Source organism: Fundulus heteroclitus, unplaced genomic scaffold (assembly GCF_011125445.2).
Source record: "Fundulus heteroclitus isolate FHET01 unplaced genomic scaffold, MU-UCD_Fhet_4.1 scaffold_147, whole genome shotgun sequence".
Taxonomy (NCBI): Eukaryota; Metazoa; Chordata; class Actinopteri; order Cyprinodontiformes; family Fundulidae; genus Fundulus; species Fundulus heteroclitus.
This window is the reverse complement of record NW_023396559.1, coordinates 381,808-401,115: the sequence shown is the minus strand read 5'-3', so window position 1 is coordinate 401,115 and position 19,308 is coordinate 381,808. Positions and strand designations below refer to the sequence as shown.

General features: G+C 40.3%; 1 protein-coding gene across 6 annotated transcripts in view; it reads left to right on the top strand.

Moving 5' to 3' along the window:
• Positions 1-19,308, top strand: part of LOC105916552 (A-kinase anchor protein 6) — a 421,177-nt gene that overhangs the window by 66,767 nt on the left and 335,102 nt on the right. For all 6 annotated transcript variants that reach the window (XM_036129221.1, XM_036129223.1, XM_036129222.1 and 3 more), the window contains exons 2-5: positions 12,390-12,499; positions 12,772-12,913; positions 13,150-13,734; positions 15,643-15,930. In XM_036129221.1, coding sequence (XP_035985114.1) covers positions 12,390-12,499; positions 12,772-12,913; positions 13,150-13,734; positions 15,643-15,930 — 1,125 coding nt within the window. The remainder of the gene's footprint in view (positions 1-12,389; positions 12,500-12,771; positions 12,914-13,149; positions 13,735-15,642; positions 15,931-19,308) is intronic.

The following is a 19,308-nucleotide window of genomic DNA, read 5'->3' as shown; positions in this document are numbered from 1 at the left end:
ATGGTTTTTACCTGGTCCGCCGGGATTTTTAGCCTCTGCTGGAGAAAGTTCCGGACCGTTTCCTCGGCTATCTCTCTCTCCTGGATGCCTGCAAAGCCGAGATTATCTCTCATACTTCGCGATTGTATGTCCAGAATGGATTCCTTCATTTTCTTATTTTCGCCGGAAAGCTGGATAATCCCTTCGGTCAACTCCGTAACCTTCCCCCTCAGCGCGTCATTCTCCGCGGCCATAGCTGTTAGCTGGGCTTGGCTAAACTCCACCAACTCCCTGAGAGACTGAAACTCCTTAAGTAGAACTTCTACCAAGGCGAGACGCTTGTCAAGGCTGGTAAGCTTCTTGTCGATGGATTCCAAGATGTCACTGAAGTTCCTGTCAGGAGACAGAGTAGATGAAGATGACGCGCTGGTAGAATTAGAACGAGTGCGCTTAAGTGACGGTGTGTTAGCAGCCGTAGGCTTCTGGGCCTTTCCCATCACGATGCTATCAAAACACTCGTCCAGGTAGCACTCCAGGCTCGTCACGGTCTCTTCGTTGTAAATGTTTGGGCTTTTACTTTGTATTATTTTCAGTTATTGGTTCGTTCTTACCTTAGCGTGTTTGATTTGAATTACATGAACGCCTCCATTTTACTTACGCACAGCTCTCGCCTACAACATAACTTAACTTCCTTCTGCCACATACAATATGGTGGTGACATTGACGTACGAACCCACGCCCAACGAGAAGTCTACATATATGTCTATGATTGTACCACATAAAATCGGTCAGTAAGCACAACGGTAATCATATATAAGGTGCACTGGATTATAAGGCACACTATCAAGTTTTGAGAACATTTAAGGATTTTAAGTGTGCCTTATAGTCCGAATAATACAGTACCCTTAGTTCTTCATATCACAATTTTTTAGTTCTTTCTATCTAAAATAATGAAATTTCACTTCTTTAATGATTACAAAATATAAAACATCTTAAAATTTCAACACCCACCATGCTTCTAGAACTCTTTCAGTTAACAGCTGGCTCATTGCTGGCAAAGACAGCATATCACAGTACAAGAAAGTATGTGGCTTTTCAGTCTTTGCTTCAGTCTGCTTTGATAGGATTTTCACAGTCTTAGGATGCAAATTGATCATGTGGCTGCCAGTCTGCCAGTGCCTTTTGGTCGTTCTGGTTTATTTCTTTATTTCTGGGAAAGCATGGTAATACATTTACTTTGTGTGTGTGTTAAGAGTGGGTAAAACTGGTCTTAAAATAAACTATCCAACTGCTGCCTCCTGTTCCCAACACCAACACGCTTTGAGAAGAAGTAGGTCACGGCCACTCCCAGCCTCCATTCCACTCCCCACACACACACTGCTGGTTTGTCATTTCCCACATAGTAGCAGCAGTTTCTTTGGTGCAAATTTCTTCTCTTTTGAAAAGAAAGGATCTACTTTTTACTTTGGTAATATCAAAATGAGTGATCTGAAAATATCAAATGGTGACAAAAGGTAAGAAAAAATTCTTCAAATTGGATTGAAAAATTACTTTAATTGAATAGAGTCAGAAATAAATTCACAGGGTACTGGGTGCTGACTGGATAACAGGTTTCTGAATGCTGAATTTGTCTCTACTGTTTAAATAACTTTACAATTGATTTCTAGTAAACAAACAAACAAACAAATTCAAATAGAATAAAACCAAGAAACAACAATTTGGAAAAAGACAAACAAATAATCATTTTTATTGAAGAAGCTCTAACAGACTAAGCTGTATACAGCAAAGCAATATTTGAAAGCTAACTTCTCTTTAAAATAATTTTTCTTGGGAAACAACATGCCTTGAAGACCTTATCTCAAATAAACAAAAACTTACTGGAACGCATCTACCCTGAAATGAAAATTGTTGAAAATAAAATAGCCTGGGGTCTCATGCGCACAAAATGGGGCCTGAAATGTGTATACGTCACTTTCTATGCAAAAGTTGGGATCTATATAAATAAATGTGTGGTCCTCACGGAAACTCTGAACTGTGCATACGCTCATTATGGAGAGTGGTGAATTGCAGCCAAACTGCGTCATGATTCCTCTCAAATGTTCAATTTCACTCCATATCAGACTTTTATCAAAGATTGCTTTAATCATAAGCATTCAAAACCTCAGTGTTATTCATGGTTGCACTGGTGACACTTAAGTATACATTTACATTTTCACATGACACTAGCAGAACTACTTCTTCTGTTTCTGCAAGTGGAGTGATACAGGCTAATCAATAACACGAAAGCTGATTGGCTGGCTGGGTGTTATTTAGTTGGAAATATGTGAAGCTAATCTCTTTGGCTCTGCACTAGCTAAGGGGCGGATATCTACTGTGTTTTCAATAGCACAGAGTCAGGGCTCTAATTCTGACACCCTTTTCTCCAAAGTTACAAAAACACTACCTTTATTACATTGTATCTAGCCTTTCCCACACCGTATTATTAAGCCTGCCGAGCCGCAATGCTTCTCGCGTGCTCCACCAACTACCAAACCAAGCCCCGTCATGGTTCTGAGCGCGCACCTCCTGCAACCCACCACGACATCTACCGCCAGGATTACTCCATTTTTGTGGGGACCATGCATACCGTAATCGCTACAGGAGGCAGAGTAATAACTGAACATCAGACACAGAGAGCAGGAGAGAGGGGGAGACTTAGACAGAGACGGAGAAGCTAACGGAAGGATAACCTAACTCTAGAGATAATAATTCAATTCAATTCAATAAAATTGTATTTATATAGCACCAATTCATGAAACAAGTCATCTCGAGGCACTTTACAAAGTCAAAATCAATCATATTATACAGATTGGTCAAAAATTTCATATATAAGGGAACCAGTTGATTGCTTCAAAGTCCCGACAAGCAGCATTCACTCCTGGAGAAGCGTAGAGCCACAGGAAGAGTCATCTGCATTGTTGATGGCTTTGCAGCAATCCCTCATACTGAGCAAGCATGAAGCGACAGTGGAAAGAAAAACCACCCATTAGCGAGATGGAAAAACCTCCAGCAGTACCGGGCTCAGTATGATCGGCCATCTGCCTCGACCGACTGGGGTTACAGAAGACAGAGCAGAGACACAACAAGAGAGACAAAAAAGCACAGAAGCACACATTGATCCAGTAATCTGTTCTACATTAGATGGTAATAGTGGGGATCGGTCTTCTCTGGATGATGTCACAGTTAACAGAACGCCAGACCAGGTGTACCTACTATGAAGATAAAAGAGAGAGAACAGAAAGTTAAAAGCTGAAATGACCACAGTCATTTCAATGTAATGCAATGCAAAACTGGAGAACAGTAGAAATCAGTAGAGTGAGAAAAATAGGCCCTGATGTCCTCCAGTAGCCTAAGCCTATAGAAGCATAACTATAGAGGTAGCTCAGAGTAAGGTCTTTAAGGTCTAAAGCAAGGCTAGCAACCTCTTAGCATGCAGAGAAAAAGTAAACTGTGTGAAACTAGAGGAGTTCCCAAACGTGAAGTTCAGCAACAGTGAATGTGTTCTAAATGTACCTATGTGTTAGAAACAAAGAGATATCACAGCAAAGAGAATAGGATAAAATTGATAGTCTATAACACCCAACCACAACTCACACCATAGACATCATATACGTAGACGCCACGTCCTCGGGTGAGAGGTGTGCCGACAGAGCGGCAGTCAAACAGAATACACGTCAATTCAGGAAAATGTACTTTATGTTTTCAGACACTGAATCCGGTGAATTCTCAACCAATTTCCAGATAAATTAGCTGACTGAAAACGTCACCCATTTAGGGGCTACATGAGATCAATTGATTTAATTAAATTATTGTCTAACTTAATACATAATTTCGATTTTGTATTGACAGTTAGCAAACTTCCAGAGCTCCGACCGAGGATGCCCGATTTTTGCTCTGCTTATGGGTGCGCAAATAAAAGGACACTACAAACCAGATCCTGGGGAATTACCTTCCATAAGTAAGATTGTCTGATAGATAATCCTCATGCTTTACAGTTACAGTTTTTTCTGGCATAAACACAGTATGTGCTAATGGGGAGCAGAGATGGATGCAGAGAGAAGTACATTAAACACTCTGATTTCTGAGAGATGTGACTGAGAATATATATATTGTTTATTTTATATATATATATATATATATATATATATATATATATATATATATATATATATATATACACCCCTGGGTCTTTCTGCATGGAGTTTGCATGTTCTCCCTGTCCATGCGTGGGTTCTCTCCGGGTACTCCGGCTTCCTCCCACAGTCCAAAAACATGACTGTTAGATTAATTGGCTTCTCCAAATGGTCCTTAGGTGTGAATGGTTGTTTGTCCTGTTTGTCTCTCTGTGTTGCCCTGCGACAGACTGGCGACCTGTCCAGGGTGTACCCTGCCTCTCGCCCACTGAACGCTGGAGATAGGCACCAGTAACCCCCGCGACCCCATGAGGGACTAAGCGGTTTGGAAAATGGATGGATGGATGGATATATATATATATATATATATATATATATATATATATATATATATATATATATATATATATATATATATATCCAATATAAACAATATAAACAATAATATATATTGTTTTTGCTATGATTTTGTAATCTCATTGATTCTAAGATGCATTATTCATTTTTTGTTTATTTTTTTCCCTCTGCATTGCGGTTTGTATTATATCATTTTTAAATGCTGTTATGGGCACCTCTGCTTTCACTTGTCTGTATATAGTTTTGCTCCTATGTAGATAAGTGCTGTTCTCATCACGTACTCTTAAAAAGTGTCAGATGGTCACTAATGAGTATCTGTTTTTTGTACAGTTTAAAGTGTCATTTGTACATGTATTTACACATGAAGTAGGAAGCTACCCTGTTGGATCCGATTGATTATAAAAGGGATTGCAATGAGTAGTCTATGAAAATAAATATTCATCAAATATATATATATATATATATATATATAAGGGCTGGACGATAACGATATTATCGATATCGTCCAATAAGACAACATCGATATCGATAATTATTGAAAATGTTTAAAACCATATTTTATGTGCAGCTCTGCCTGAACATTTTATGATATTGCTAAATGATTTAATTTTAATAAAGAACACAAACACAGAATTCCAGTTAAATCTTTATTTAACCAACTTCTTTAACCATAACAGAATTCTTTAAAAGAAAAATAACTTAAGAGACCCGAGTTATGTTATTAAATACTGACAAAGAATAAACTAAAGTGACCAGTAAAATGACCAAAATAAATATACCAAATAAATAAATAAAATAGCCTATTTAGGTGGGAATAGTACACTAGTTACTTCTCAGGTTTCATAATTGAGAGGCTGACGCAGGGCTGAGGTCCAAGGTTGTGGCGTGGGAAGACACAGATTGCAGCTCATTTTGCACTGATTCTCTGCACTAGTTGCACAATTTAGGGAGCGTTGTTAGAGAAAAACTTGCGTCCCAGAACTTTATATCGCGGATCAAGAGTGGCGAGTAATTGTTTGAAGCCAGGTTTTTCAACTGCAGACAACAGCAGCATATCCATCACTATGAAGCATGTTACTGCATGCGTGATGTCCTTATGCCGCTTGGACGCTTTTTTATTTTATCACAAAGAAGGGAGCCCAGTTTAGCTGCTGTACCTGCTTTGTTTTGGAAGAACTTCCAGAACCGTAGTGTAAGGAAAAGGAAAAAGAAAATATATACAATAATGCTTTTGTAAAAACAATTCATATGCCTTATTCAAATTGTTTATGTTGTAAACACTGTCCCAGTGTTCCTTCACAAGATAATCTTTAGATTTTTTTGTTTCTCTTCTGTTGTCAATCTTACAACTTAATTAAACTTTTCTTTATTTATTTTACGAAAGCAATTTATGAATACAGGTAAATGATCAGCTGTGTAATTTATCAAAAGAGAACTTTTAATATTGTTTTCTCATATATTTATAAAAATGTTATCAATTAATGTGGCAGAACTAGTAATTATTCTGCTACACCTTGTAATAGTTGGATAAAGGCTAAACAGAACACCTAAAAATATCTGAGCTAGTAGTATGATAAGACACATTAAAAAGGTTTATGTTGAAGTTACCACAAATTACCACCATTTTATTTTCATTCAACCCATCTAATAATTGCTCCAATTTATCAGTAAATGCATTTATACTAGAGCCTAGGTTCTATATAAGCAAGTAACAATGACATTTTGTTGCTTCTTAATTTAAATCTCCGGTTAAACATTCCATTAAATTTTCTATTATAGCTGACACGCATTAAATTATTTGCATTTTAGTTCACTACTAATATAGAGAGCAACTCCAACTCCTCTCTTTTTGATCCTATTGACATAAAACAATTCACAACCCCCAAAATGAAGGTTAGTTCCTTTTTCATCAGTTAACCAGGTCTCATAAAGAGCGATTACAGTACATTTGTTCTTAAATGTCTTCAAATAATCATACATTTTGTTATAATTTTAATACAAGCTTCTACAGTTCAAGTGAACTAAGGAAAATCATCCATCCATTTATATTTTGCTTTCAAATTCTGCATCTGTCAGTGCAGTGTATCTGTTTTGATACAAGTTGCAGTCAGAATCCAGTTCACAATCATAGTCATAGACATGTCCTTCTAAATTGTGGGTTTGGACTGGGGTATGTATGTACACTGCAGCCATTGCGCCTTATAGTGTAGCTTCTGGTTTTAACCTCAGTTTAACCTTAAAAACACAGTGAAAACACATCAGACATAAAGAATACCCAAACTGTTTAGTCATAAACTAACTTTCCCTGTTTTCTCTCTCAAACCTCATCCACTTGTATCATTTTCTGGTGACTGGTTGACATCAAATGGTGGTAAGTTATTTTAGGGGCAGTTAGTCAGTGCTCCAGCTCAGGCAATGAGAGCTGGGGAGAGGTTCTTATTTTGCTCTGGCAGGTCCCCAATAGGGCTGCGCTGGCATAATGACGATACCCCATCCTCAAGGGCGGATACTAGACGCCCTTAAAAACACAATAAAAAAAGAGTCTCTCAAAAGTCCAAGAAAATCAAACAAAAACAACCTAGAGAGGGCGGGTGGAGGGAGGTCAAGGACGGAGGGCTAGAGTCCAAAAAATCCAAATGAAAAACAACCCAAAAAGGCAAACTAAGGGCTCAGGCAGGCTACCCAGAATCAGGCCTCTGCGTGGCAGGATTACTGGCGGGCGTCCCAGAGGCAGGCCTCGGCCTTGCAGGATCTCTGCCAGGAGTCCCGTTGGAAGGCCTCGGTGTAGCAGCGTCTCTGGTGGGCGACCCTGGCATAGCAGCATCTCAAATGGGTGAATCAGATGACCCTCTAGGTGGAGTAGGGCCCTTGGCAGCCAGCGATGGAGCAGGGCCTGTAACAGAGGGCGTCGATGATGGTGCAGGGCTCTTGGCGGAGGGTACTGACAACTCAGGTGAGCACCCCTGAAGTACACCCTGCAACGGACCTGGAACTTGGCGTCAGACGGGACCTGGAACTTGGCGTCAGACGGGACCTGGAGCTTGGCGACAGGAACACCCAGAAACTAGGAAACCAGGAACCTCTGAAGTAGCCCTCGCAGCACCTCAGGTAACGACAACCTACGCAGCAACTCAGGAAGTTGTCTGTAAAGCAGCAGGTGTGGATAAAGGAACTCGTGCAGTAACCTGGGGACCTTATAACCATGGGGCCCTGGGTGCTTAGCGTCTCGACGAGGCTCTGGGGGCTTAGCGTCTCGACGAAACCCTGGATGTTTAGTGTCTCGATGATAGCCCTGGTTGCTTAGGTTGTTGGGTGAGTTTTCTGCGAACCTGAGCGACAGCTGGCAGGCCACCCTGAGTGTCCACATCAATCATCTGAGGAATACACATTGGGGATTGATCCACTTGGACAACTGTCCTTGTAGGACTCTGGAGTGTGGACTGGAGGCGGATCCACCTGGATCCCTTACTTGCAGGACTCTGGAGCGAAGACTGGAGGCGGATCCACCTAGACCCCCTACTCGTAGGACTCTGTGGAGTGCAGACTGGAGGCGGCTTCACCTGGACCCCCTCCTCGCAGGACTCTGGAGCAAAGACTGGAGGCGGATCCACCTGGACCCCCTACTTGCAGGACTCTGGAGCGAAGACTGGAGGCGGATCCACCTAGAGCCCCTACTTAAAGGACTCTGGAGCGAAGACTGGAGGCAGATCCATCTGGACCCCCTCCTCGTAGCACTCTGGAGTGAAGACCGGACCCTCAGCAGCCAGAACAGGATTCGAGGCAGCAGCTGGACCCTCGGTGACAGAAACAGAACCGGATGCGTCCACTTCGACATGGGCGGGCACGGAAATGTTCTCATTGAAGTGGATGGGTTCAGAAGCGGAAACACTTACATGGGTTGGTTATGTGGCTTGACTACTGGAAACAGACTGACCTCTGGTGGCATACTTTAGAACAGCGGGAGAAGATGGATGGTGGTAAAATATCTTTAAACCAGCTCTACATTGCGTCTCTGACTCCTTTAAATTTTCCTACAATTTGGCTGAATAATGATAGATTATTAAAGCAGGATAAGTCATTAATAATGGATGCAAAGGATCTTAGCTTGCTCTTCAACTCCTTGTAAGTGGCAACAGAGGAATTGGTGGGAGAAGTGCAAGATGAACTGGCGACAGGTGGTAAAGAGGCAAACCTCGTAGGTGACCAAGAGGAAGTAGCAGTCGGAGAAGCACAGAACTCTTTCTGATGACATTGTGGTCAGAAAGGATTAGTGCAATTCTCTTTATCGCTGAATCGGTCAGTCCTCACTCAAATATATGCAGCTGGTTCAAATGCTGCTGCACATAAAAAAAACATATTACCCGATCCTGGCCTCCCTTCACTGTTTGCCTGCTTATCTTAGAGTTCAGTTTTAAAGAATTTCTGTTAGTTTGGTCCAAATCCACCACTGGAAAGTGCCTCAAAAAGGGAGATGATATGATTTTGCATGGTTGTTGTTTATTATGTCGCCATGGTAACTCAAAGCAGCGTATACAAAAAGAGCACTTGACTGGATGAAGAGGCACTTTTTGACATGTATACTATGGGGGTGAAAATGTAATATATTTAACCTGGAACACTAGGTTTTGATCCTGAGACTTCTGGAGTGCCACTCCCACAACTTAACCAGTGGACCAAACCCCAGCCAAATATAGACTTGCATTTGGTGGAACATAACTGTATACATGGCCATTGAAGAGCTTTGGGTGAGAGATGGCGGCGAGCAGCACTTCGTTTCTCTGGAACCGTAAATGCTAGAGACGTAAGTTTTGCTGTGTTTATTTGGTAACGGATAGGAAAACAGGACTCGCTATGGGTTTTTGCTGGAAATATTGTATGGGACTTTTTGGCATGGTTTTTCACAATTTAGGTCGCCATGGTAACTCGAAATGGCGTGAAGTAGGCTACAAATATCACACTTTATGGCATCAAGACGCACGTTTTGATATATAGTTTGTGGGGGTAGACCCTACGGTTGGGGCTGTATTAACGCTGAAAACCCTTATTAGGTGCATAGTAATAGGCATTGCCCATGCATTTGCATGGCAGTCACCTAACTATAAAAAATTGGCTTTATCTGTTGTTATCGACTATTCAATTGAATTAACTTTTTATTTTCTACAGCACCAATTCACAACACCTATGGGAAGCAACAACGACTATGGGAAGCACAAAGTTATGTGTTATCAATATTGGTTGTAAAAAAAACAGTTATTGTGCTGATCGACTATGGTGACACTTGAAAAAAACAACAATGAAGACTGATCTTTCTATATTTATAATATTTTATGTTTCTACATTTTATTATGGTACTCCAGTCTTAATTGTTTTAGTTCATTGGTTGCTAGAGGAAAGCTAACTGTATTGTTTGTTTAGCGACCTAAGAGATAGAGTGATTACAGTACTGAAAGTACTAATTCAAGTACTGTACCTACCGATTCAAAATGCTCAATTGTGTAATCAGCTATTTTGTATTTTTATACTTTGCCTGTGACGTTGTGCTGCTCTTTTGTTTGTTTTACAAGCACTAATCATTTATGTGCTGGATACCAATCAAATTCTGCATTAAAGCCATTTCTGTGTGCTAGCTCTCTCCTACTGCATTTCATTTCCCTGCCATCAATACTTGCATTTGCAAAAGACTTGTGTCAAAGCTAGACTGTCATGTATTTTTCTTATAATGGTGTTGAACCTATGTTATTGAAGCTGGTTTTATTCTGTATTACACTGTTTTTGCTGCCATGTTACTTAAGCATTTCACTATTGCTGCTGCTAATTTTCCTCAACTTTATACTATTGATAACTATTTTTAGTTACATGGTTATGAGGTTATAGTCACAATTTTACGGAGCCCCTAAAGGGACATGGAGGGAAAAAAAACTATTGCGAGATCTCGCAAAACTATTGCGAGATCTCGCAATAACTATTGTGAGATCTCGCAAAAGGTTTTCCTACGTCATATATATATATATATATATATATATATATATATATATATATATATATATATATATATATATATATATATATATAGAATAATAAGGTCTGATGCCTTCACGGAGTAGATGCAAGTTTGGAGAGACAAAGTCACAAAAACTTGGACGTGTAGACCTGTATCTCTCTGTCTTAGAAAAATAACATTATAATATAAACGATATCTTTTAATCTTACTTGTGAAAAGTTAGCCCTCGAGCCCAGATGTCAATAGTCCATCGATTTAAACAAAAATACGCCGTCCAGTGCTGAGGTATCATTAGTGTGTTCAGCTTGAATCAGCAGGTTAGGGTAGCAGGTCGACTGCCCCAAGATGGCGGCCGTAATTCCTACGCCGCGACAGTCAGTGCGGGGTCTACTCTTATATTATGTCTATGGTTTTATCCTTTTTACTTTGCACCTCCGCTGTTGTGTGTCTGTTTTACGTCCGGTTCACTGAAGTAGGAAAACTTTTTCTTTTAATCTTTTAAAATGTCTCTCACTAATGTCAAGTCCATGTCTGTAGCCAAGTACGGATTTAATGTCTTTATATGTCAGGCCAGTACTAAAATAGAAAGCAATAAACTTCTCCCATGGATGACGTGTTTGCGCCTCCATTGTTTTGTGTCTGTTTACAACTTCTTTTTCTATTTAATGGCGGTTGGCAAACAACTATGTGGTGACTAACCAGTAATGAGTGTGGATCAGGTCATTTGTTTTACTTCCGGTTCGCTGACGTAGGAAAACCTTTTGCGAGATCTCGCAATAGTTTTTTTCCCTCCATGTCCCTTTAGGAGCTCCGTACAATTTCGCTAAATTTGACTTTAAGAAATAAGTTCTTGTGTTCTGTGAATAAAAAACACATTATATTGAATTTGTATTCTATTTTTTGTAAAATGCAAAGGATTTATGGGAATTTGCAGATATTATCTTTTGTAAACTGATTCATTTCAAAGTTTATTAGGTAGGGACAGAAACACATCGACAAACTGAACAAAACAGCAGTCCCATGTTTGCATCATAGTGCAATAGCAACAGCTAATTCGCAGCACTTAAAAAGTACCTCTAAAAATTAAATTGATAGTCATTTTAAATAACACAACATAATATTGACAACATCTACAAACAAACAAACAGTGAAACATAAAAACATCAAAAATGGATACAGTTCTGATATGCACATTCTGTAAAATTACAATTAAACCAACAGTTTACTGTAATCCAAGATACAGTTATATGCTGTTAAAATAAATTACAGTGTCTGAACCGTAAAATAACAGAAACTGCTGGTGCCTCGCCTAACAGTAATTTACTGTTATTTTACTCTTAAAATACATTACTGTAAATTAACTGTAAAAAACGTAAAAGTAAATTATTGTTATCCCTGCTGCCAGTAAGTTACTGTTTGTTTGCTGCTGTTTTTTTTTTTTTTTACAGTGAAATCTTTATGGTGTGGGTTTACAGTTGGTTATTTCAGTCAAGGAACCTCCAACATTTCTGGAAGATGTTCTTACAGCTTTAGTTCCTTTTTTGCTTAAAGTCTGCTTTTATGGTGTTACAGTATCCATATTTAGTAATATAAGTATGTATGAAGCTGATATTACTTGAAGGTGGATTCTTAATGTTCTTGATGTTGATGCACTAAAACATGGACATAGTCCCATGTGAAACTGACTCATTGTTATAAGTGGATTTGTGATGTCAACATCACTTCTGCTTTTTCAGCTGTATCGCTCTGCAGATGTCTTTCTTATATTGCACACACTCAGTCAGGGGCATGTGGTAAAGTTGATAAGGGTTGATTAATTTGCTCTGTGAGTTTCCATTCATTTTTGAAAGTTCTGTTGTCCTCTGTATGTTTGACCATAGGACATCTGTGAGGACATTTCTGACCACGTGGAGCAGATTCATGCTTTACTGGAGACAGAATTCTCCCTGAAACTTCTGTCCTACTCTGTTAACATCATTGTAGACATTAGGTGAGTTTCCTTAAGGAAGACCTTACATTAAACATGTTGTTTAAAGGTTCTTGTTGCACAATTACACTTTGTTATATTGTTTTTTTCTTCTGTTAACGAATATTTTAAATGCTAAAACTAACATATTTTGAATGATACTGGATAGCCTATAACAGATCTAATTTATTTTCCAACTATTTTTTTCAGGTACACCATCTTATAACATCTTGAGTATATATTAATATTAAGCAGCCTTACTCATATGTCACTATTCTTGCTATTGTGTGTTTCAGGACAGTGCAGCTGCTGTGGCACCAGTTGAGAGTCTCAGTTCTTGTTCTGAAAGAGCGTGTATTGCAGGGTTTACAGGACCCTAACGGAAACTACAGCAGCCAGACTGACATCTTACAGGCTTTCAGCCAGGACCAAAACCAGGTTTGTTTCATAGGAAATTGAATTTCCTTCTGGGGTTAAAACTCTTCTTTCAACTATATTTCATTAAAATGAAACAAGAGAAAGACATGTTAGAAGATAGAACAAGTTTCAATTAGTATATATAATTTTAGATATGTCTACTAAATCAGTGTGATAGTTTATCTCACCATGCTTGGTTAGTGATAGTCTGAAACATAAATGTTGAAATGTTGGCATAATTAATTATTTGTTTTTAGACCCGCCTGGATGCTCTTACAGAAGTCGACGACTGTGGTCAGCTAACAATACGCTGCAGCCAGGACTACTTCTCCCTGGATTGTGGCATCATTGCCTTTGAGCTAAGTGACTATAGTCCCAGTGACAATCCTGAAGACCGGGAAAAAGAGCCCACAACTGAGGACACTTCCCAGGAGATCATTCACACCACAACTTCAAATCTTGAACTTCACAAGAGTTTACATCTCTCTCCACAGTGTGACATGGAAAAGCCCAGTCATTCTACAACTCAGTTACCCACAAATATAAGTGACATGTCCAACTATAATAAAAGCTCAAGTCAGCCTCTGCAGGCTATAAGTCACAGCGCTGAATCTTCCCCCATAAAGCAGTCACTTCCCAAGAGAGCTGCCTTGTTTTCAAATGAAAGTACCAAATCAAGGGGAAGTTTTAGGAGGGCCGACCAGCAATCTGAACTACAATTTAATAATGAGCCGATTGGAAGAAAGCCCTCTTTTGTGGATTGTCCAGACAGATCCAAGTTCTGGTTAGAACTGGCCACAGTTCATTTGGAAAAGGTTCCACAGTCCAACGAGAGTCTTCAGGTTTGAGCTTATTTCTATACATTTTTCTTTTAACTGCCTTAAAAAGCCACACCATTACTAAACATACTTTCAATTAATGGAATGGTGTCTATAATTTCAATGTCACTTGGGATTTTTCTGTAGAAGTAATGATTGCCATCTGTCATGCTCCTTTACTGGATATGGAGCCATATATAGCCAGTGATTGTGTAATTGAGTGCTTTATTAGTGTAAATTTGACTCAATATCCAAAGAAACCCCCAAAAAACAACAACATAAGTTCAATCTATGGCTATGGCTAAGGGTTATTATGTGCTAGGATCAGGGTCTGATTATTGGGTGTGGCACATGAGGGTCTCAGTCTCCTTTTAAGACTTTTTAGGTGACAGAATGATTTCTTCTGGAGGTGACACATCTTCTTAGTGGGGACCTGACTAGAATGAGTATCTTATTCAATACTGTGTTACCCTGGATATTAAGAGTTTGTTGGTTAGAAGAAATTTGAGTAAATAGCCATGTTTACATCAATGATTTTTATGCCATTTTTAAGTATCACATTAGAAAAGGTTGATGGAAATGGCAATATTCAAAATAAATTTCTCAATTTCATAAAACTGTTTTTATTCTTGCTTGAGGTGGTTTTTGGCTTTTCCGAAAAAGGGTCGATGCACTAAATGGGAAATGGAAATATATTTGTTGGATAAGTTCTAACATAGTGAACATTTACCTCACATGACTGATCAGCTGTTTCCTCTTCCTGCGTCTTCCCACATATTCCCATGAACGCATGAAAATATGGCATCACCAGTACTAGTGACATGGCAGAATAATTACAACTTGCCCGAGAGCAACACATTCCTGAAAACCTCTCTGTTATTTTCAGAAGTGTGGTCCAAGTAGTTTGCAACGTCTACTTCCCATTTATTAACCTTGCCTGCAAGATGAATTCTGACTGTATTTGTGCGTTAACAACATAATCCATTTTGTCCTGCTCTTGTCTCAACTGTTCAGGCCCGAACTAAGAATGGTTCAGGCAAATCAGATTGCAGTATTATCGTTTAAGGCAGCTGTAACAAAAGCAAGAGCTGCTGAAGCCACATTCAAACCAAAATAAGCATGGCAGTGCAGGAAGACGCACAAGTAACTGCTGCTATCACATGAGTTTTATAAGAATCAAAAAAATGTTCTTTAATAGAACAACAAGAAGTGCCTTGACCAGCTTACCTTGTGATTTCTCATGATGCCTGCTGCTTACATTTTCATTTGATATCATGATTGAATAAAACCAACCTTTGGTAGGTGGGCACTAAGTGTTGCTAAATTACGAAAGTTTTGCTAATTTCTCTAATCTTCTAATCTCTAATCTTCGCTAATCCTCCTCTCCCCGAATGGATTTGATGAGAGCCGGAAGAGATTCATAATGTCCAAAAAGTAGATTGTTACACATCAGCGTGGCTTGCCAGGTTACCTATTTATCTCAGTCATGCAGAATGTTTTCTTCTGACAAAATTGCACTTTGCATAGCCTGATAAATCCACTCTAAACCTGTAGATTGAAACATGCTTAATTTGCAGTTTCTTTTTTTGGGACATTTTAAAAGTTCACTCAAAATTTGCTTGGTAATTGGATGGAAACATAGCAAGTGAGGAAGGTGAAGGAGGGGCTTTTCCTTGCTGAACACTTGTTTCAGGTTATGGATATTGCTGGTTCTTGGGATGCATCTAATGGGACACTTAGATGTATCTGAGTGACAGTTGGAATTTAAAGGATCCTATCTTGTACCAGCATTGCCTGTTTCTTTCTCAATCTGTACCTAGTATTTGCAATCTTTAGGGAAATAAATGACTGCATGTCATTATTGTGTCCACTTGTGTATTTCCAAAGAAACTAAGCAAAAACTGTTACCTTTAACTATAATTTTCATTACAGAGTGCAAAAGAGCACGACCTCCAGAAATATATGTGCTCAACACATAGAAAACCTGAGGGAACCTCTTGCACTGACATTACCAACGCCAGCCTCCCCTTCTGTCATCTGACGTCCACCCAAACAGAAAGGTCACAGAAGGGGACCCATGCACCTAGTAAGGGTGACTATGACTCCCCCCTGACCTCACCCATGAGAGAACAGCTTCTGCCCTCAAATTTGAAAGCATCTGGAGAGGACTCTGATCTGATCAGGACTGCAGTCTGGATAATGAAGCGGCAGGGTCACACGGTGATTTTTTATTTATTTTTGGGATTAAGATTTTGCATGCCACTCATAATGCTATACAGGTTTTATTTTGATTGTATTTATGGAACTATTTATAGTTTTTTAACTATTTTGGATTTGTTTTTCAACTTAATGAGATATTTTAAAGTACTTCTTGATTCTAAGATCATACAAGTTGCTATATGTTAGAAAGTTCACGTATTATTATGACCCGAGGGGAAAAAAAAAAAAATTCGATGAAAAAGTGGATTTTTAAGGCTTTTTAGCTCAAGGCTCATAAAAAAATGTGGCGTGACCGATGACGTAATTCGTAGGCAAGCGTTGATCTGTTGACATGTTAACAAGATACTTCCTGGTTGCAAACTTGCTTTCTCAAAGACAAATAGACAGATTAAACATGGCTAAAAAGTGTGTGGCTTATGGTTGGTCAAATACCAACAAGGATAATGTCTCATTACACACATTTCCGAACCCAAAAAAGTCCCGGTGTTGTGCGAAATTCAGTTCCCCTGTGAAAATCTGTTCCCCTCAGTGTCGGGAGCTGCAGCCAGAGAGGCGGGGTTTCACGCTTCTCTGGCTAGCCGGTAGCCCCCTAAAACTTTCGTTTCAGATGCAGCATTGCCTCACGAGTCCTGAGCGGAGTGTTTCTCCCACTCCAGCCTGAGCCCAGAGATGGCTGCGCTCAATCAGAGCCCACCAAGATCTCTGGATGTCTCCTTCTCTCCTCCTCACTCATCGTGCAGTGGGGCAGAGAAATCTCGCTGTCATCACAGCGGCCTGCTGTGAAGCGACGTGTTCTCCACACTACCTCTCAGCATGGTGCTGCTACCCCGCAGAACCCTGAGGCGTGGTGGGGATAGACCCATAGCCCTTTCGGTTCAGAACCCCCATGCCGCCCCCCTCCGGGGAATATGAGCACCACGGCGCAACAGATAAATACGCGTCCGCTCTCAGAGCGCTCACGTCCGGATTATTAAGTAAAATTCCGGGAACACATTATGCTGGGACACTGTGGTTTGTGCTGAACATCCATCTTTTTCTTTTATGTGCTGTTTTGGCGGATTTCAGCCATCATAAACGATGCCTGGCAATCGAGCTTCAGCGAGTTGTTTCCGTGTTTACATCCAAACTGTCAGCCAGAACCGTGATTATAAGCCCCGATTCCCAGCAACCCATTTTGTTTATTCTCCTAAAATGTTTTTCTCAGACTTATGATGCTGACTACCTGTTTGCAGTAAGGCGTATTGTGTCACTTCCTGTTGTTGCTGTGTGAACGACGGTCTTTTGCTCCAGGCTCTCTTGCTTTTTATCCTTAAACCTCTTTGCTGTAACATCTGTTTCCAAACATAAGCACTTTTAAAACATTTTCTGTGGCTGCTTATCACGTTTGGGAACTCCTCGTGTTTCACACGGTTTGTTCTTTGGCGTGATAACAGGGCGCTAGCCTAGCGTTAGCCAAGCCTTAGCCTTATAATGGCTTCTCCGTCTCTGACTAAGTCTCCTATCTGCTGCTCTCTGTGTCAGATGTTCAGTTATTCCTCTGCCTCCTTTAGTGATAATGGTACATGTAATAAATGTAGTGTTTTTGTAGCTTTGGAGGCGAGGGTGTCAGAATTGGAGACCCGGCTCCGTGCTGTTGAAAAACCAGCTGATAGCCGCCCCTTTGCTAGCGCAGAGCCGCAAAGAGCAAACCAAAAGCAGTAGCACCCGAACAGCCTGGTAACCAGGCTGGCTGGGTGACGGTTTCGTAGCAAACATAGCTCTAGATTTCAGCCCCCAGATCACCACCAGTCCGTCTGCATTTCTAACAAATTTTCCCCACTCAGCGACACACCCGCTGAGAAGCCGATCCTGGTGATTGGGAGCTCAATAGTCAGAAACGTGGCACTAGAGACACCAGGGACCATAGTTAAATGCCTGCCAGGGGCCAGAACGGGCGACATAGAATCCTACCTAAAACTACTGCTAACGATAAGCGTAAATACCGCAAAATTGTTATTCACGCTGGCGATAATGACACCTGGTCACCCCGATCAGAGGTCACCAAAGTTGGTGTTGCTTCGGTGTGTGAGTTTGCTAAAACAATGTCGGACTCCGTAATTTTCTCTGGTCCCCTGCCTGATCTGACCAGTGATGACATGTTTAGCCGCATGTCGTCATTCAACCGCTGGTTGTCTAGGTGGTGTCCAGAAAACGACGTGGGCTACACTGATAACTGGCGAACTTTCTGGGGAAAACCTGGTCTGATCAGGAGAGATGGCATTCATCCCACTTTGGATGGTGCAGCTCTTCTTTCTAGGAATCTGGCTGGATTTATTAGCTCTCCTAAATGCTGACAACCCAGGGTCCAGACCAAGAAGCAGAGCCGTAGTTTAACACACCTCTCTGCAGCTTCTGTACTGTTACCCATCCATTATCCTATTGAGACGGTGTCTTTCCCACGGCCAAAACTTAACAGATCAAAAACTGATCTAAAAGGAACAAATCATAAAAATCTAATACAAATCCATACGGATCACTTTGAACCAAAAAATAAAAGAATTAAATGTGGTCTATTAAATATAAGGTCTCTCCCTCCAAAGACCAATGTGTGCTTCTGTGCTTTTTTGTCTCTCTTGTTGTGTCTCTGCTCTGTCTTCTGTAAACCCCCAGTCGGTCGAGGCAGATGACCGTTCATACTGAGCCTGGTTCTGCTGGAGGTTTTCCTTCCCGTTAATGGGGAGTTTTTCTTCCCATTGTCGCTTTATGTTTGCTCAGTATGAGGGATTGCTGCAAAGCCATGGACAATGCAGACGACTCTCCCTGTGGTTCTACGCTTCTCCAGGAGTGAATGCTGCTTGTCGGGACTTTGAAGCAATCAACTGGTTCCCTTATATAGGAAATTTTTGACTAATCTGTATAATCTGACCCAATCTGTATAATATGATTGAACTTGACTTTGTAAAGTGCCTTGAGATGACATGTTTCATGAATTGGCGCTATATAAATAAAATTTAATTGAATTGAAGTTAGCCAAGTCGTAACAGACACTTGCGCTGTCTTTCGTGTTAAAATCATCACTTTGTGAATCGCCATCTGAACTTGTCGTTGTGCTCCAATGAACTCTCTGTAGCGTAGCCTGGGCTACATCTACGAACTACGTCATCGTACCACGTGAACCAAATTGAGGATTTTCAGCCTAGGGGTCGCCGAGGGACAATTTTAAGTCCTTAAAAAACTTTTAACGGCGCAATCACCATCCTAATGCCACATTTTTTGAAAATATGGTCACTAATGCATGTATTTCTGAGTTGGTCGATCTCAGGATCAAGAAGTACTTTAAAAAAGCTTTTTATTAGTGTATAATGGACTTTCACTGTACTTTTGACATCTAATGTTCTT